Source organism: Vombatus ursinus, unplaced genomic scaffold, assembly GCF_900497805.2.
Source record: "Vombatus ursinus unplaced genomic scaffold, bare-nosed wombat genome assembly UNPS02014832.1, whole genome shotgun sequence".
Classification (NCBI taxonomy): Eukaryota; Metazoa; Chordata; class Mammalia; order Diprotodontia; family Vombatidae; genus Vombatus; species Vombatus ursinus.
In genome coordinates, this window is record NW_020954610.1 from 10,784,882 (window position 1) to 10,805,729 (window position 20,848).

The 20,848-nt window shown below is 38.1% G+C and overlaps 1 protein-coding gene across 1 annotated transcript in view; it reads right to left on the reverse strand.

Moving 5' to 3' along the window:
- LOC114025799 (ankyrin repeat and SAM domain-containing protein 6-like) overlaps positions 1 to 20,848 on the reverse strand; it is a 78,111-nt gene that overhangs the window by 26,399 nt on the left and 30,864 nt on the right. The window contains exons 3-9 of the mRNA XM_027839328.1: positions 16,487 to 16,531; positions 15,471 to 15,675; positions 13,077 to 13,183; positions 11,587 to 11,735; positions 7,114 to 7,312; positions 4,838 to 4,887; positions 3,155 to 3,358 (exon numbers count right to left, since the gene is read on the reverse strand). Of these exons, the coding sequence (XP_027695129.1) occupies positions 3,155 to 3,358; positions 4,838 to 4,887; positions 7,114 to 7,312; positions 11,587 to 11,735; positions 13,077 to 13,183; positions 15,471 to 15,675; positions 16,487 to 16,531 (959 nt within the window). The remainder of the gene's footprint in view (positions 1 to 3,154; positions 3,359 to 4,837; positions 4,888 to 7,113; positions 7,313 to 11,586; positions 11,736 to 13,076; positions 13,184 to 15,470; positions 15,676 to 16,486; positions 16,532 to 20,848) is intronic.

The window sequence follows — 20,848 nt, forward strand, 5'->3', positions numbered from 1 at the left end:
TCTCTCTCTCTCTCTCTCTCTCTCTCTCTCTCTCTCTCTCTCTCTCTGTCTCTCCTTCACCACCAACCTCCTAGAAAAAAAAACCACTCTATACCTCTTGCCTCTCCTGTCATATCTCAACTCCTTACAATCAAGCTTCTGACTTCATTGATTAACTGAGACTGTCCTCTCCAGAGTGACTGCTTATCTCTTAATCGCCAAACCAGACAACCTTTTTTCAATTTTTATCCTTCTTGACCTTTCAGCAACATTTGTCCTTGTTGGTCACCTTTCTCTTTCTGGGTTTTGTTTTTTTTTTTTTTTGATGTTACCTTCTCTTTGTTCTCCTCCTACTTGTTTGCCTCCCCCGCTTAGGTGCTATAATAGAATGCTGAGCTTGGAGTCAGGAAGAGCTGTGTTCAGATTCTACCTCAGATACTCACTGGTTGTGGGGACTCACTTAACCTCTCTCAGCCTGAAATTCCTCATCTGTAAAATGTGGATAGTAAAAGCACCCACCTCAAAGGGTTGCTGTGAGGATCAAATGAGGTAACATAATGAAAAGCACTTTTCAAACCCCAAAGCCCTCAAACATAAAAATTTTTAACATTTAAAAATTTTTTAATATTCATTTTTTTAAATTTTGAGTTTCAAATTCTCTCCCATCCTCCCCCCTCCAATTGAGAAGGTAAGCAATTTGTTATAGGTTATACATGTGAAGTCATGCAAAACATATTTCCATATTAGTCATGTTGTAAAAGAAAACACTGACCAAAAAAAAAAAAACCCAAGAAAAATAAAGTATTCTTCAGTCTGCATTCAGACTCCATCAGTTCTTTCTCTGGATATAGATAGCATTTTTCATCTTGAGTCCTTTGAAACTGTCCTAGATTACTGTTTTTCTGGGAATAGCTAAGTCATTCACAGTTGAATATTGCTGTTACTGTGCACAATGTTCTCCTGGTTTTGCTCACTTCACTTTGCATCAGTTCATTTAAGTCTTCCCAGGATTTTCTGAAACCATCCTGCTAGTCATTTCTTACAGCACAATAGTTTTCTATCACAACCATATGCCATAACTTGTTTAGATATTCCCCAATTGATGATGAGTGAGATGGATGAAGTTTCCTCAGTACTAAAACTCAGAAATTCCCTTTGTACTCCCAAAGAAGCAAGACCTGACCTGTGTTCCATCTCCTCTAGCAAGATAAATATTTCGAAAGACTGCTAGCCTGACCTCCAGAGGATTCTTGCTAATCTGTCTCTAGGCAGAACTTCTAAATGGTTATCAAAAGTCCTCCTGATTCTGTCTCTAGGCAGAACTTCTAAATGGTTATCAAAAGTCCTCTTGATTCTTTGTCTCTAGGCAGAACTTCTAAATGGTTATCAAAAGTCCTCCTGATTCTTTATCTCTAGGCAAATATTTCCAAATAAAGGTCTTAGAAAACCACGTTTAGATTGTGCACCCTGAAATCCAGCCAATGGGAAGAAGCATTCAGGAATGGGGAGGGGGTATCGAGTTAGGATTATAAAACTTTGTTCTACATTAACAGACTTTGCACTCCCCTGACTGCCATCACTTGAACAAGGGCTGTGCCCTTTCTCATGAGAAAGAATAAAACTCTTTCTTCACTCTGACTTCTGACTCCGGTTTTATTTTGGGGGGGGCAATTGGGGTTAAGTGACTTGCCCAGGGTCACACAGCTAGTTAGTGACAAGTGTTTGGTCTGAGGCCAGATTTGAACTCAGGTCTTCCTGACTTCAGGGCCAGTGCTCTATCCACTGCACCACCTAGCTGCCTGACTCCGGTTTTATTTAGGGTGGTAGCCAGTATCACACAATGGGCATGCCCTAAATTTCCAGAAATAGATATTTCTAAAAGCCCTGGTCTGACCATGTCACTTCTTTGATAAAAAAAAAAAAGAAAAAAAAAGAAAAAAAAAGAAAAAAAATCCTCCAATGATTTCCTATTAACCTCTAGAATAAAATCCTAACTTCTTCTTTTGGCATTTAATGCACTTCATGAGTTGACCCCAGCCTCCCTTCATGTACTGTACATTCCAACCAAATTGGCTGACTTACTGCTTGTTCCTCATATGTGGCAAATACTCTTTCATCTCTGTGCTTTTGCAAAGGCAATTCAAGCTAGCCATCAAAAAAGACTTTATAAGAATGAAGTGTTTGCGTTCTAATGGGGAGGGAAGGGGGGTGATACAGGCATCCCCTAAGAACCATGATGTCAGCAGGGACCACAGTAGGAGTCAAATAAGATGGAAGGTCTGGGAGTACTTTTTCTTATATTTTCATGATCTTAAAAGAAGAGCAGAAAGGTAAAGAGTGGAGGTGGGGAAGTATATACTAAGGAAGAAAAGTAGAAGAATAAAGGAGAGACTTATTATTTCATATAATCTGGTGCAAGCTGAAATGTATACAAATGAGGCCAAGGTGGGGAGGAGCAGATATTACTTGAAAATCTGTTTGAACTGATAGAGAGTGAAGTAAGCAGAATGAGACCAATTTAATACTATAAAAACATTGTTAAAGGATGTGTTGTAATGTTTAATAATCAGCTCTCCAGGAACAAAATTTTCACCATCACTTTAAGTCTAGACAATCATCAACACAAAAAATCAAGCTCTGATTTGAAGCATTTGCTGATTTCTAAGATGTAAATGCGCACACTGAAAATTTAACAACTGGCTCTTACCGGTCAGTTTGAGCTGGCTCCAAATTTGGAAAGACTTAAGAATTCTGATCAATGCAATAATCAACCATGATTCCAGAGGAATAATGATTTAGGCTGCTGTCCATTTCCTGACAGAAAGGTTATAGACTATATATGCAAAGTGAGATGCATATTTGTGGACATGGCCAATATGGGAATGTGTTTTGCTTGACTATGCATATTTGTTGCATGGGTCTTTGTTTTTCCCTGGGGGGGGGAGGCGGTGGAAGGGGGAGAAGGCATGTGTTGGGGAGAGAGGACAGATGCTTGTTAATTTAAAAAATTAAATATAATAAAAACAATTAAATCAAGTGATGTAGCCTGTGGTCACATAGCTACTAAGTAGTAGAACTGTGATTCAAACCCAGGTCTTTGACTCAAATTCTAGCGCTTTTTTCTATGATACCACACTGTAATCACAAGATTTGACCATAGAATTTCATTACTTACCATGTCAGAGTTTCCACTGCCAACAGGATGGTATTTAACAGATCTTTGTGGCAACGTGGCCTTCATTTGTTCTGTCTGACCATCTCTATTTATCCGAGTCCGATCTGAGTTCCACAGCTCAAAATTTGAAGGTGGTAAAAAAGGAGGAATCACGGCTTTTAGCTTGTCATTTGGGAGTCTAGTAAAAGGAGCACCATTTCTTAACTGAAACAAAAAACAAACCTGATTTTAAAAAAGCTACTGACAGTTTCTTTAGTTCTAGAGTGAAGAAGCTGATGGTAAGGGAAGGGGAGGTTGAGAACATCGAAGTATTGAAAAGGACTTTGTACAGAGATCTCCTTTTGCCCTTACTGCAAAATACCTTTCTTAAAAAAAAATTTATTTATTTTTAATTTTCAACATTCACTTTTATAAGATTTTGAGAATGAAGAACAAATAACAACAACAACATTCTAATGCAGAGGTTCCCAAACTTATTTGGCCTACCACCCCTTTTTAAAAAGATATTATTCAATGCCCCCCTTTAACCTTTTAACAGTTTTTTTTGAAATCTGTATCATTTCAACTATAATTTTTAAATTTTAATTTAATATTAAATTTAATGCATCTTAAATTTAATAATTTATTGTAAATTTATGGTTTTTTTCCTGCATCAAAATTTTGATGATGCACTATTGCATCATGGAACTGTATAGTATCATGTTGTAAACAAGTCATTACATGCACATATTCCTGTGGATGCATTCAGGACTTCTCAATAATGCGTGGCATTCTGGCCTACCAACAGCTTGCTTGTTAAGACCTGTCTGTGGACTTGACCACTGATCAGTTATAACTTGCATTTTGTGTGTTTATGTGGAAAATATTGTAATCACTATGACTTTAACTCTGTTACACAACAGATGAAACATGCACGAACACTTTTTCAAAATTTTCTCATCTTCTTTTCTTATGCTTCCACTGCCCCTTTATTTTTATTCAATGCCCTCCAGTTACACCTGAGGCTACTACCACCCCCCTGGATCATTCCAGCACCCCCGGAGGGGGGGGTGGTATTACCCACTTTGGGAACCTATGATTAATGGAATGTAACACACAAAAGGAAGATGAAAAGTGGGTTGGGGCAGGGGGAAGAGGGTGGTGGTGAGAGGATCCAGGTATCTTTGGATTATGTTCTAATCCAAAGAGTCAGAAGCAAAGTTGGCCAGCCTAGACCCCTCACAAAGTGGAGGCCCCAGGAGGAGCTCACCAATGGGAAAATGGAGCTGGCATGGCAGAGGGATATTCAAGAGGGAGAAGGTCACTTAGGTAGATGGATGTTTCAGGGTAAGGAAGCCCCAGGTGCTGGGGATGGTTCAGAGTGGGAGGGATAAGAGGAGAAAGTATTTAAAGTAAGGGGATAGAGAGAGAAAAGAGAAAAAGAGAGATGGGAAAGAAATGGATTATGGAATAAGACCTACAAGTGGTTTCCCAGTTCCTGTTGTGGGAATAACAAGCTTTGAAGCTAAAGGTGAAAAGGCTGGGAGAAACAACAGGCAGGACAGACTGAGCCACACTGGCCTACCTGTTACTGGATCTGGTGCTGACTGACACTAGGGACCTTTAAGCATGAGCCTTTTCCAGTGCTGCTTTCCATAATGCAGAAAATTAATGTGAAATACATAATAATTTTAAAATACTCACCATTGTTGTCAATAACGTATCTTCTTTTTCTATTCTTGTATTGGTAGAACCTGAAAAGCAAAACAGATACATTTAGAAACCTGATAATCGATATCCCCAGGACATTAATATAAATGAAAGTATAAGCCTCAGTTTTTAAATTCACTTTTAGATTTTTAGTTCTTTAATAATATTCAATTTCTTAATTGAAGGAAAGCATTTAAAAATTTAACATATGCTTTTGAGATTTCCAAAAGTAAACTAGGAAATACAACATTACATATACGGTGGCAAAGTCACCAAAGAACATAGAACTTTAGGGTTAGAAAAGGTGACCGAGTCCAACCTCATGCATAAGGCAAGAGTCTTCTGAATAGCAGCTCTGACAAGTGATCATTCAACCTTTGGTTGAACACTTAGGATCCTAAGATTTAGAACCAGAAGGGATCCCAGAGATAATCTAGTACAAACACCCTCCCCATCCCATCCCCATCCTACAGTTGAAGAAATTAATTCCCAGAGAGATCAAACGACCTGACTATGAACCAGATCCTAGTTCCTCTAACTACAAATCAGTTAGACCACAGTTATTTCCTAATCGTACCAAGCCTTGATCAACTTTTATAAGTGTCTGCCTCCTGAACACTTTTCCATGTTTCCTCTTCCATGCACTGAAGGTTCAGGGGTAATGGGAAACTCACTGCCTTCCAGGTGGCCCATTCCACTGTAGATCAGCTTTAATTTTCAGAAAGTAAATATAAAATGCAAATAGATAAGGGCTTTGGGATCTCTACAGCACGAGGCACTACCTTCACCAACACAGATCCTGACGTAGTGATGATTTAATAATTAAGGTAGGGTGTTGACTGAGGCATAGAAGTTAAGAGACTAGCCCAGATTCACTTGGCTCATAGGTATCAGAGGCAGGTCTTTCTGCTTCAAAGCCGAACATTCACTATACCACACCATGCTTAACAGGTACCAAATTTAAAAAAAAAAAATTTTTTTTCTTGGTCTTCAGAGCAAGAATGGGAGGTATTATATGTAGAAGAAATTACCTTCCCCCACCAAATGATAAGACAGAAGGAACAAAAATTAAAACTCTCCAAGAGAAAGGGCAGAAAAATATGTGTATTTTCTAGAAAAAACTCCCAGAATTTTACTTTCAGTTTTCAATAACTAAGAGGCTAAAGAAGGTCCCTGAAACTATAATATGGCATCCAAAAGTGAACTTTTCCTACATGTTTAATAAGAAATGTGATAAAATGTCATGTCTCCAAACTTTTATTGGCAGATATGTTGTTGCTGAAATGACTAGATGCAGAATAACTACCTTCCTCACTTTTAAAAAAAAAAGTGTTTTATGAAAGTCTTGTAAACAAGAGTGAGAGATGTAGACTGACAAAGCAATTAGGTGGATTATTGACTGACTAAGCCATGTTGTTTGATGGATAACTATAAACCAGGAGATATATTTCTAGTAAGCCCCATGGTTCCATCTTCAGCCTCATTCTGTTCAGCATTTTTGGCTAACATTTCACTGAAAGCACTGATGGTTCATTCATCAAAGTGTGTAAATGATGAAGTTGGGAGCAATACTTACTACACTATATAACAGAATTAGACCCCAAAAGATTTTGAAAGGTTAATGTAATGGGCTAAAGTTATGATATATTTCAACAGTAAAAAAATGTAACGTGTAATAATTGGTTTCAAAAAAGCTGACCCCACAAGTACAAGATGGGGCAGTCACCACTATAAAATCCATAGGAAAAACACCTAGGGATTTGCACAGAAGCACCAAAACTGTGAATTAGAAGAGACCTAAAGAGTCCATTTAGTCTAACCTGTAATCAACCAAAACCTTGCTACAACATTCCCAGTGAGAGTTTGCCTGAAGACCTCAAAGGGAGTATCCACTGTCCTCTGAGGCATCCTATGTCCTAAGCCTTTGAACAGCTCTAATTATTGGGAAGATTTTTTTCTCTGTGTTAAGCCCAAATCTGTCTTGGGAAGTTCTAGCTACTGTTCCTAGTTCTGTCCTCTACAGTCAAGGAGAACAAGCCTAATTGTTCCTCTTCAAATACTTAAAAGACAGCTGTGTTGGTTCCTTCCAAGTCTTCCCTCTGGCCCAGCTCCTTAAAGAATAATTCTCTGCTTTGAATAATAAGAACAAGACTCACACTTATTTTTTTGAATTTTCTCTGAATTTCAATAATGATAGTCACATAGTCGTCGTAACAAATGATATCAGTGGGGGGAAAAACAATCTATTCAATTGCACAGTTTTACTTTACCAGTGTCCTTGCTCTGGGTAGCAATGTCGGGAATTCCAGAATTTCTTGTCTCATCCTGGGGAGTTGCTTTCATTGTAGAATCCAAAGATGGCTCAGATTCATCGGTGAAAGGCATAGGATGATTACTGGAAAGCCCCCTATGTAACGTTTGGGTCAACTTGAGCTTTCGGAATCTGTTGGACATTCTATTCCACCATGACTGAGGAAGGGACACCCAATAAAAGCTTGGTTAGGCCACAATCAGATTAGCTATATATTCACATTTTTCCTTTGAGTTATTGCTTCAATAGAGACACTAATTTTAAAGATTTGAAATAATATACTTTACACATATCTCCATTGATCTCTGCAGCAATTCTCTGAGGGAGGCAAAGATGATGTAATACTCTTCACTTTACAGATATAGAAATGGAGTACCAGAAGAATTCCATGACATTCATGTTGTAGAATAAAAAGCAATGGATTTAGAGGCAGCGAAAACAGTTTTGAATCCCTGCTATGCTACATACTGACCAGGTGGTGAGTCACTTAATTTATCTGAACCTCACTGTTGTTGTTGTTTAATCATTTTCAGTTGTGTCTGACTCTTTGTGACCCCATTAGGGGTTTTCTTGCAATGATACTGGAGTGGTTTGCCATTTTCTCCTCCAGAGTATTTTAAGGATGAGGAAACTGGGGCAAAGGGGGTTAAGTGACTTGCCCAGAGTCACACAGCTAGTAAGTATCTGAGGCCAGCTTTGAACTCAGGAACATGAGCATTCCAGACTCCAGGTCCAGCACTCTATCCACTGAGCCACCTAGGTGAACCTCAGTTTCTTCACTCTGTAAAATGAGAGGTTGGATTAGATGAATTCTAAGAGAATCTAAATCTAAATCTAAATCTAAGAGAGAACCAGGACTAGAACCAGAACATTGTATTTTCTTTGAAAAACCTAAAGAAATGTCTCTTTCCCCCCAGGGGTCCCTACCATTTTATATCAACAACAACAACAACAAGCATTTATTAGGTACCTACTGTGTGCAGAGCACTGTGCTAAGAGCTGAATAAGTACAAAGATAAAAAGCAGTTCCGGGTCTCAAGGAGATTACAGTTTAGTAGAGGTGTAATGTATTGGGTCCTGTGTCTGCTCTCAGTATAAACACAACAATGGCATTAGTGAATTGGTGTTCACAATAGTGAATACAGGCAATTCAGACTGTACCAAGTGTTCCCTTTCTTCAGTAATTCACTAACTGAATTGATTCCGACTGCAACACAAATTTTTAAAAGGTAAAACTTACAAGAAGGAATTTAAGGTCCCCAAACAGGCTTTCCTCACAGAGAAAACAAAGATTAGGCTAGTAATGGGGATCATGGGAGGGATTTATAGGATATCTTTTTTTCTACTCTTGTCCTCCAAAGTACCCAGCTTAACTGCAGCACAGGTAAGTCTCATAGTCAGAGACAAAATCATGAAAAAAAAAAGTCCCTATCAGGTAGCAGATGTTCTGGAAGCTGGAGGTAGCCTGCTTCCACCTAATCAGATTATGTCCTGGGAGTTCTTCTAGAACAACAGATGGTAAGAGTCATACCTCCAATAATAGCTGACAAGGACCACTGCAATTTATTTTTAGAGTCCTTATTTTTGGTTCCTTTTTCCCTCTAACAACATAAATGTCTCTGTTCTTCAAACTCAACAATCTCTCTCCCTTCCCCAAGTCTTAATATGTGCTTTCTCATATCTGGAATAGACTCTACCCAAACCAGCAGACAAATTAAAACTGTATTTTCATACAAAGGACAGTTCTGGTGCTACCTCCTACAATGATGCCTTCTCTGATTCTCTTGGTTATTAGCAAAAGGCCATTTTTTCAATTTTTTATGATAAATGGTCCATAGTCTGTGTTTCAACTTAATATTATCCATTCAGGTTTATTCTCATTTCCCCCCATTTTTCCTCCCACCATTGTCAAGATAACCCCTCCTCAGATAACCTATTTTTTTGTCTGTGTATAAGTGGGATCTTCCCAGTACAATGAAAGTTCCTGTTTTGTTTTCATATTCCCAGTCCTTAGCACAGTGCCTAAAACATAGAAGGTATTCATTATACATTCGTTAAATTAACTGAATAGTCTTAATTTTTAAAGCAAAGGCAAATCAGGAAAAAAAAACATAAGAGATGACTCATGTTTACTCAGAATATGTGCCTATGAATGAAAAACTCATTTCAAGCAAAGTCAGTTTGCAGAAGTTGTCTATCAAGTCATGGCATAATGATATGCTCATATTTATCAGACATGCATTGAGAGCAGGTTTGGATTTCCAAGTTGGAGTGTGGGCTTTAAATAACCTGGCACAGTGTGTAAGAAGAGTCTCTTAATCAAAATTAATTTATCAATTTAGTTTTTTTTTCCCCTGACAATCACCTCTCAGGACATTTGACTAAATTTTAAGACTAGCTTTCAATTTTTTGACTTGATTTCTTTTTTCTAAATGTCTAAAAGTCAGTGTTTCTTCAGTCTGATATCTAGCCAGGCTTTCATTCTTTTCTCTATTTTTCCTCCTATAAATAATCACTGTCCCCAATCCTTTCTGCTCAGAACAATCTTAGGTACTGCTCCTTTTGACCCATTTACACTTTGTTTCATGATCCTTTTTTTGGTCCCTGTAAAGAATAGCACAAATTACCCAGAATTCTCAGGGGGTATAGAACAGATACACAGAGACAGTGTGGTGTTAATAGAGAGAGCTTGTCTCAAAGCCGTCATGACCTGGGTTCAAGTCCATCCCTTAATACATAATGCATGTGTGACTCTGGGCAAGTCACATAATCCTTCCATGCCCCAGGAAGAGATCCAAGACTAGAAAGTACAGACAGGGTAGTTGCCCTTTACATTGGTGAGGGGCCTTCCTCACCAAGGGTTTCCTATTATGATAAAAACCACAAGTCCAGACAACACCAAAAATAGAACAGAACTCACTTTGGAAGAAAAAATTTTCTCCAAACAATGATGGTCCGGACCATCTAGCAAATATTAACAAAACTAATGCCTGACTTTGTGTATGTGAATTATCCACAGGTAATCTTTCTGAATTACAAGCCAGCTTCCCTCAGATACCCTGCATGCTCATGGAAAGTTTTTCCAATTGGATATTTTCCTGATAAATGGAGGTATCCCTTCAAGGGTCAAAACTTTTTTTATTCAATCTTTTTTGAAGAAAATCTTTTAGAAATATGTCCTTACATACTTTGCTTTTTTGAAAGGGATATACATGCGTAAGACATAATAGAAAAAGGCCTTGAATAGAATAGAATAAAAAAATTCTGGGTTCTGCCACTTCCTTTGTAACTCTGGATACATCTCTTAACCTGTGGAGGCCTCAGTTTCTTCATTTGTCAGAAAACTGAGTGCAATAATGTCTAGCTCTAAATCTAAGATCCTTTGCCTTGGTTTCAAGTCCGGGCTCTGATACTTAGTTGTGTAACCTAAAGCAATTCATTTAAACTCTCTAAGTCTCTGTTTCCCTCGGTTTGTTGCAAGGAAAGTGCTTTGCATATCATGAAGCACTATGGAAATGTGTTGTTGTTGTTGTTATCACCTCCAGGACTAAATATACAATCCTCAGTTTTTAAAGCCCTTCATAACTTGGACCCTTCCTACCTTTCCAACCTGACACTTGACTCCCTTCCACATTCAGTGACCTTCTTGCTGTTCCTCAAATAGGACGCTCCACCTCTTGACTCTGGGCATTTTCATTGATTGACACCAAGGCCTGGAATGCTCTTCCTTCTTGGCTTTGCCTCCTGTATTCCCTGGCTTCTTTCAAAAATCCCACCTTCTGCCAGAAGCCTTTCTGGATCCCCCTTAATACTAGTGCCTTCCTTCTGAGCTTATCTCCAATTTGCCCTGGATAAATCTTGTATGTACAAAGTTGTTTGTATGTTGTTTCCCCCATTAGACTGAACTCTTTGAGAGCAGGGGCTATTTGTGCCTTTCTTTGTATCCCCGTCTCTTATGTGCCTGGCACATAGATGTTTCATAAAAACTCAGTAACTAACTGACCTCTGGATAAGTGAGGTCTTATTGAACAAAGCTCACATTTTTGTAGGGGACCATCCACAGAATATGTAAGTGCTGATTCTCTAGTGACTACAGCATACTCCTGACCATAATGTAAAGAAATGGGGAAAAAGAGACCACAGATAATCAAACTGAGTGGTACGGAATGATAAACATATTGCTTTCAGTTGCTCCAGAAAGACGCAACTGCCTGCTATGGAAATAAGATTGTTCTATGAAATGCTGAGATTTTAAAGAATTCTTATGCAAGAAAATGAGCCTAGAGTGAGAGTCTACTGGTCACACAAGCCTTTCTTTTTTGCTGGGCAATGCATACTTAGGTCCTAGATAACCAAGTGATGGTTAATTGTACCTCTACTATCTATCTACACATGGTATATTCCTCACTAGTAAGGAAGGAAAGAGGCAAACCTTCAATCCACCTCTGTCATCTGGCAACACTGGGACACTCAAGGATTGTCTAATCCTGGAATGGGGCAAAGATGACTGGCTGATTGACTTGCTTTTGTCTTTATTCACTTGCATGCAGACAGATGCCAACAACCGTACAAGTTCTGTATCTATAAATGCAAAAGAAGACATTTTACCTCTAAATAGTATCATTAGTCCAACATTTACTGGTACGACCTATTAAAGGTAGGATTTGAACCCAGGTCTTCTGATTTCAGAACCAATGTTCTGAATACCATGTTATGGTATACCATGTTACCTTCTAAGTTCTAGAAGGTTGTGTCAGGCAAATTAAATGGCTTGCACAGGATCACACAGCTAATAAACCAGAGGCAGAATTTGAACCCAGGTCTTCCTGACTCCTAGCTCAGGACTTTGTTCTGTACACCAGGATGTCACCCGATCAGTTAGGTCAATAAAATTATAATTAACTTTGAGAATCTTTTCAGTTATCAAAAGCACAATTAAAATGTGACTGAAAATAAAAATGCTTACATTTTTCTTCTTCATCAATTAAATATTTAGGCATATAAACTCTGTCCTTATCACCTTATGCCTGGATTATTGCAAAAACCTACTGGTGGGTATGCCTCCCTCAAGTCTCTCCTTATTCCAATCCATCCTCCATTTGGCCACTAAAGTGACTTTCCTAAAGCACAGGTCTGATGTCAACCCCATCCTCTCGACACTCCCCCTAGACCCCCACTCAATAAACACCAGTGCCTCCCTATTGCCTCCAAGATCAAAAACAAAATACTCTGTTTTGGCATTCAAAACCCTTTATAACCTCCTGCCTTTCCAGTCTTCTTACTCCTTACTCCTCAATACATACTCTTCTACCCAGTGACACTGGCCTTCTGGCTATTTCACCAAGAAGACACTCAGTTCTCAGCTCTAGACATTCTCTCTGGCTGCTCCCTGTGCCCGGAATGCTCTCCTTCTTCTGCTCCACTAACTGACCTCCCTGGCTTCCTTTAAGGCCCAGCTAAAATCCCATTTTGGGGGCAGGTAAGTGGCACAGTAGATAGAGCACCGACCCTAGAGTCATGAAGGACCTGAGTTCAAATTCAGCCTCAGACATATAACATTTACTAGCTGTGCGACCCTGGGCAAGTCACTTAACCCCATTGCCTAGTCAAAAGAATAAAAAATCCCATTTTTCTATAGAAGGCTTTCCCAACCCTTCTTAATTCCAATGCCCCCCCCCGTTAATTATTTCCTATTTATCTTGTATATAGCATGCTTTGTAAATATTTGTTTGAACATTGTCTGCCCATTTGTAAGCTATTTGAGGTCAAAGATTGTCTTTTACCTCTTTTTGCTTAGCACAGTGTCTGGCACATAGTAGGCATTTGATAAATATTTACTGATTGATTGTATTGAAGAAATCAATTAGTAATAATTAAGCAAAGATATATTTAATTAAAGACAACATTTATAAAATAACATACCAGGGTCATTCAGCAGCATGACTAGATCAAAAGCTGTATATCCATTTTTTGCTCGAAGAGTAACATCAGTTCCTTGATTTAACAAATATTTAACAACTTCTTTATTCCTATTCAAAACCAGAACAAAACAAAAGTCACATTTGCTAGGGGAAAAAAACTGATCCTTTCCTGAGTCACTAGAGATACAGTAGCAGTCACTGTAACTCAATGCATGGAATGTTTGGAAAGACCATTCTATATAATGTTACTAACTAGCACAATTAATTGGAAATTTTCAAAGTATCACTTTGGACAGAGACTACATCATTTCTATTTTTATAACCAGAACACAGTGAGTTGCATATAGTAGTTACTTAATAAATGATTGTTATGTAAGTGAATCCTTACTACCCTTGTATGGAAGATCTCTTTTATTATTTAAATCTAATTATATTTGGTACCTTTAATTTATTCTAATATTCTAATAGATCTATGACCTGACTGAAGTAAATACTCTAACAATGCAAAATTGCAGTCCATTAATGTCTGACCAACTAATGGAAATCCTTTCATAAATCGGTCACATTAGGGGCCCACCCTATTGCTTTCCTCTAGCTGTCTTGACCCTGTAGGGGCACCAAGGAAACACAAAAGCTATCAATTATCCCTCCTACCCAGTAACCAACCAGGCCCACTTTTTTCCTAGTCATACATTCCCCTGATAATAGCCTTTAATTTACATACTAAAGAAGTAAAAGGCCAAAACATTGCCTAATAAGTGACAAAAGACAGATCTTTCAGTGATACCATATGGCCTTGGAATTTCCTCCAGTTTTAAGATGTGTTTATGCAGAGGTATGAGCCTGGTTGGTAGCCCTGCCTCAAGTCTCCTCCTAATCCAGTCCTCGACCTAGCTATAAAATCGATCTTCCTAAAGCATAGGTTTGACCATGTCACCACCTGCCCCCCCAATCAGTAAACTCCAGAGGCTCCCTGTAACCTCCAGGATGAAATATATAAGTTGGTTTTTAAAGCTGCTCATAACCTGGCCCCCTCCTACCTTTTCATTCTTCTTCCTGCTTACTCCCCCCCCCCCCAATATACTCTGTGATCCCATGACATTAGCTTCTTTCCTGTTCCTCACACCAGATACCCTATCTCCTGACTCTGGGCATTTTCACTGGCTGTCCCTCTATGCCTGGAATTCTCTTCCCTCCTTATCTCTGTCTCCTGGCTTCCTTCAAGTGTCAGATAAAATCCTGCCTTTTTCAGGAAGACTTTACTCATCACCCTTAATTCTAGTGCCCATCCTCTGTGATTCCCTCCAATGTATCCTATCTATATCTTATTTGTATGGAGCTTGTTTGCATGTTGTCTCACCCCATTAGACTGTGAGCACCTTGGGAACAGGGACTAGTTTGATTTTTTTCTTTCTATCTCTTGTGCTTAACTCAGTGCCCAGCACATAGCATGTGCTTAATATACACTTGTTGAATGACTGACCTGTTGAATGTGCTAACTAATCTGTTTCTAGATAGTTTATGATGGTGAACTACTACCAAAATCATTCAGCTGGTGCTTAGAGTCCCTCAACCCAAAGAATGTTATGACTTTAAATGTGAAAAGTTCAATTAAATCACCCATTTATGAACAATTGTCTTGTAATACAACATTTTCTACAAAAAAGAAGCCTCACTCAATGATTGTTTATGGATATGGATAAAAATTTGTGAAAGTGATAAAAATCTGCAGAATAAGTAGGATGTAAAAATTGCCTCTTGAAGTAAGGTTTAATAATACAGTGAGAGGCAGCGGGTCATAGTGGATAGAGGTCAGGAAGATCTGGACTCAAGATACATGCTAACCTCTGACACATGCTAACTGGTGATGCTGGGGAAGTCACTTAGGATCCCAGGGTCCCAGGCAGCTCTATTAGTTGAAAAACTGATGCTGATCTGCCGCGATAGAGGGAGTGCTCTACGTTAATGGAATACCAGATCTAGTTTGAAACAAACAAACACACACACACATACACACACACAGTTTGTGACTGCATTCATTTCTTCCCCCAGACTTATGCTTACGAGATTTCTAACTAGAAAGGAAACTCAGAGATGACCTTATTCAAGCCCTTCATTTTACAGATCAAGAAACTGAGGCCTGATTAGGTTAAGTGACTCTCCCAAGTTCATATAGCGAATAACTAATAGATTCAGGATTAGAACCCAGGTCCTCTCATTCTGATTCCAGTACTTTCTCCACCATCTCATGCTGGCTCCTCATCACAAATGCCCTGACATCTCTGAAGAAAATGCCCAAACCCAGGTATTTCTGATTTAATAAAATAAGCAACTTTATAGTATTTAGCTCTAAGAAAAAAAATAAGAGCTATAATTCCTCACAAAAGCAGTTTACCCGTGGTAGGTGGCCTGCATTAGTGCTGTCCATCCATGAACATTATCCTGCTTGTCAACATCTGCATTTCTCTCCACAAGCAGCTGCACAAGAGACAACTGTCCAGTGACAGCTGCTAGCATCAGAGGTGAGGCTCCGTCCCCATTAATGATATTTACTTGGTTGGGATCTTCATCTACAATCTCTTTAACAAGCTGAAAGTTTCCTGAAAATAGAATAATGTTGCATATAGAAGTTAGATATCTGTAAAATTAATATTCTGTAAAAATATAAGCACAAAGTTTATATACAGAGTAATAATAAACTTCCTAGGGTTGCTTTGAAGATAAAGTGAGCTATTTGTAAACTGCTTTGCAAACCTTAAAGCACTATGTAAATGCTAGCTATCATTGTTATTTTAATTTGTATTACATATGGAAGACTCCTGGTAGCACAGTGAATACAAACTTTGGACCTGACATCAGGAAGATCTGAATTCAAATCCAGCCTTAAGATACTTTCTAGCTATGTGACTCCAGGCAAGTCACTTAACCTCTGTCTGCCTCACTTTCCTCATCTGGAAAATGCAAATTATAATAGCACCTACCTAAAAGAGTTGTTGTAAGGATAAAATGAGAAAACAATTATAAAGTACTTAAAGTGTTAGCTATTATTATTAGCTATTATTGTTATTCTACACACACACAAGCAATCTCTATTTTTCCATGTTTCTTATTTGGCTAATCTGCTCATCCACCTATCATTCTAAAAAATAAGAAGGCTATTATATATTTCTTGCAAAGAAAACCTGCTTTTTTGGTCTGTTGCCCACATTTCTGAAAAGTGATACAGTTCCCTTAATAGTGTCTATATTTGCTTTACTTTTGCATGAATATGCCATCTAGTGGCGAAAAAAGGTAGCTGAAATACTAAACCCAGCATTTTATACATGTACATATACTTACACATATGCATGTATACATGCATGCATACGTTTATACAGACATATGCTTAAATGTATTTTCCAAAGCACTTACCCATTTTCAAAGCGTGGAAAATATCAGGCCGTCTTTTCTCTTCATCTGAACAAACAAAACATTTAGACTAAAAAAGTTAAAATCAGAACAATTTAATATAATGGAGAATTCAAAATAACAGCATAATTTTACATATAATCTTTTTCTAGAATGCAACCTTTTTCTTAGCCATATCTAAAGTATGATTAAAGTGATTTTACCAATTCTGGAGATAAAATTCCTTATTATTAAAGAAGGTGATTTTAATGTCTCAGAAGTGTCCTATTTCTCTAACTAGCGCCTAAAGGGTGCCTTCCTGGTCAGCAGGTTCATGTTTTTCTGTAGCATGGGGATCTCCCTAAGAATTTTAAGGTTTTCTCTGCCATGGGAGTAGGGAGGGGGTAGTTTGGGCCTGAGGGGGTTTTGGTGTACTTCTTTGGAGTAGATTTCCAATGAAGCATACTCATGATTCTGTCTGTAACTTGAAGGGTCCAGGGTCACCAAGGAGGAGGGCCATTGCTTGGGCCTTCTTCATTCACATTCTTTCTCTTACATGATCAGTATGGCAAGCTATCATGGAAAATCCAAATGTGTGGTTTCTTTAAATGTGGGAGGATTAATCTTAATTTACTTATTTAGCCCCTGAGAGAGGAACAAAGACTAATGTCAAGGCAGTATAAGGTGATATATTTGGGTTTAATATAAAGATTTTCCTAACAATTAGAGTTCTACAGGAGTGGAAAAGGATTCCTGGATGGGTAATGAGTTCCCTGCCAATGGTGGTCTTCAAACAGAGGCTGGATAACCCTTTGTCTGTTTCATTATAGGTGGGATTTATGCTTTAGGTTGACTGGCCTTCTCTGAGATTATGATTATTTTGATAGTCTGTTCCTTATCGGTAGATGGTGGTACAAATAAATGGGTGTTGCAGATTATAGAATCTCACAGAAGTTTGAATTTGGAAGACACCATATAGACCAACCATACCTGAAACTCTGCAATATTCCTAAGTGGTCATCCAGACTTTACTCATAGTCCTCTGGTGAGAAAGAACCCACCACTCAATTTGGACTAGCATTTTTTTAAAATAGTTTTTACTTACCTCAAGCCTCTCTGCAATCTCTATCCAGTTCACCTAGTTCTACTCCCTAGGCTTAAGCCTAATCCCTCTTACATAGTGGTTCTCAAACTTTTTGGTCTCAGGACCCATTTTCATTCTTAAAGATTGAGGACCCCAAAGAGCTTTTGTTTATGTGAGCTATATTTATCTATACTTTGTTGTTGTTATTGTTATTGTTCAGTGTTTCAGTTGTATCTGACCCTCTGTGACCCCATTTGGGGTTTTCTTGGCAAAGATCCTGGAGTAATTTGCCATCTTCTCTAGGATGTTGATATTTACCATATTAGAAATTAAAAAGATCAATTTTTAAAATATTAATTCATTAAAATAATAACAAACTCATCATATATAAACATAAATAACATTTTAAGGGAAAATAACTATATTTTCCAAAATAAAAAAATGAGCAAGAAGAACAACATTTTGCATATTTTTGCAAATCTCTGTCTGACTACAGAAAACAGCTAGATTTTCATATGTGATTCTGTATTCAGTAATGTTGAAGAAAATATGGCCTCACATATAAGTAGCTGGGAAAGGGAGGAGTATTTTAATAGGTAAATAACATCTTAGTTTATTATGAAAGTAGTTCTGATATGAAGACCATCTCAGGGACCCCCAGGGGTCCATGGAACACACTTTGAGATCATAGCCTTTCAAATATTTGAAGACTGATAAGAGCCCTCCCCCATGGGTTTTCTCTTCTCTGGGCTAAACATTCCCAATTACTTTAGCTTATTTTTGTTTGTTTGTATTGTTTTGTTTTGTTTTTGGCCTAGACCTGTAATTTCATTAGTTATAGGGAATTCCTAGTGAGGAACCTCCTTCTACTAGTACAGATCACTACTTGTTTTGCAAATGACAGTCTTGGAGAGCTGTCTGGTTCATTTAGAGGTTGCCAGGGTCCAACAGCCAATATGTGTAAGAATAGATACCTGACCTCAGGTCTTCCAGGTTCCAAGGTTGGCTCTTTACAACATGCTGCCTTTCCCTTCAATTGATTCATGTATGCTATGGCTGGGAAATTCTTCTCCATCCTGATCACTCTCTTGGATTGCTTTCCTTCTTAAAACATAGTGCTCAGAACTGAGTAAATACTCCAGATGAAATTTGACCAAAGCACAGTCAGTAGGACTATCACTTCTCTTTACACAGGTCAAAAGTATATTATAAACTATATTATCCCTTATATATGTACAAAATTATATTTTGGGTCTGCCACATTGCACTGCTAAGTCATCCTGAGTTTGCGTTTTATTATTTTTTTTTGTGCTTTATTTTTTAAAAAAGCTTTTTTTTAGGTGAGCTATCTTGCCACGCCTCTCTCCATCTCATCTCCAAACTTGCAAAATTTGTTTTCTGAACACAGGGATAAGACCTTTATTCTGTCATCCTTTAACATCATCCTATCCATTTATCTTTGATCCTCTTTTTTTTCCCAAATAGAGTTTGTTTTTTTAAGCCTGAAATACCCTTTTGGTTTTCCTTAGTATTCAACAACCGCATTTCATCTGGAGGTTTAGCACTCCTAATACTCTTTTCTGAACCATGGTATGCCTTTATATTCATTCTTTTCTATGTCTTTTTTTTAAGGCGATAAAAGTTTAATTAGCAACAGTTGTTGGGCAGCAACCCCCTTTTGAATGTTTTCCTAAAATATAAGTTGGCTGCCCAATTCCCTGTGTGTAAACACTAGTCTCCTTTGGCAACTCCTATTTCCTAAATATCAGATTCATTTTTGCTTGTGTCTTCAAAGTTTTCTTCTTGATAACTTCCCTTACCTTGAGGGCTTACTTCTCCTACTGAATTTTAGCTCCATTTGGACCCTCCTAACCACTTTCTGAAGTCAACACTGGATAACAAAAAAAAAAAGTTTTATTAGCTATATTGCCAAAAAGATCACAAAATAAGGGACAGAACCAATGTTCAGTATGGATAGAACAGTGATAAAGGACCAAGCTGAGGATGTCCTTTATCATATCAAGAATAAACCAGTCTTTGGACTGGAATGGAAAAAACAAAAATGATGAATGAGCTTTTGAAATCCCAAACTAGAAAAAGAGTAAATAAGCACCTAGTTGCCCTTGATGAGTTCAAGTTACCAGGCCCAGATGGACTGAATTCGAGGACCCTAAAATAACCAGTTTACTGAACCACTTTGACTCTTTTTAACAATCAAAAACAACTTTACTAATTAACAATCAAAAAGAGGCAACTTCAAAGTTAAAAGGATATTCCACAGTCATCAGTGGTCAGGAAACACTTGAGAATGTCCAGACAGGCAAGGAGAGCTCAGCAGACCTCCACAGCAATCAGGTGTTATTTCTCACACGCAATAAAAGCTCACTATTTTCTGGTCCAATCACCCCCCCCCTCCAAGCCTCCCCAAGTCTCTCATTCTTCCTGTGGCAGAAAAACGCCTACTTTCTTAAAGGGCCAGCCTCGTTTACTTGCTGCTAGCTAAGACCATCTAGTGTGTAAAATCCTAGGTGGGACTACCCATACAAAAAAGTGAAGAGAATTTTAAAGGGTTGGGGAAAAAAGGGAAAGTAGGAAGAGTTTCTAGCTTCAGCTACCCTCAAAAGTATAGAGGCATAGCAGACCAATTTATACAGAGGTGTTAATAGTTCCTTAAAAGGTTGATAGAATTCTCCAGAAAATTCATGTGGAACAGAGTCCTTCTCCCAACCTTCTGGCTCAATTTTACAGCTAGTTCAATTTCCTTTTCTGAAACTAAATTGCTTAAGATCTCTAAGCAGCCCAGGCTCCAGGCTCACTCTTCTAACTTGTACTAGCAGGTTGAGCACCCAACTAATTACTTTACCCTTCAAGGTTGTAGGAATAATCCTGAAATTGAACCACTTTCAGTAATATATGATGGAGTAGAAAAATGGGGAAAATGCCGTAAGACTAAAGGTCAGAAGTCTTTAGGCTGATGAACTTGATTTTAATTCCCAGCAAAATAATAAAACATGTTGTTAAAAGGGTGGTTAGTGAATATCTAGATAAGGAAGTGGTGATCACAGAGACAACAGGACTTCACTAAAACCAGTTATACCAGACTAACCTCATTTTCTTTTTTGACAGATCAGTGAAATTCTGTAAGTACCACTTACCTAGATTTTAGTAAAGAATTTGGGAGTCTTTCATGTAATTCTTGTAGGAAAGGTGGAGATGTGAGACAATAGTACAGCAAAGCAGATATGATACTGGCTCAATTCAGTTAAAGAATTCAATAAACATTTGTTAAAGGCCTACTATTT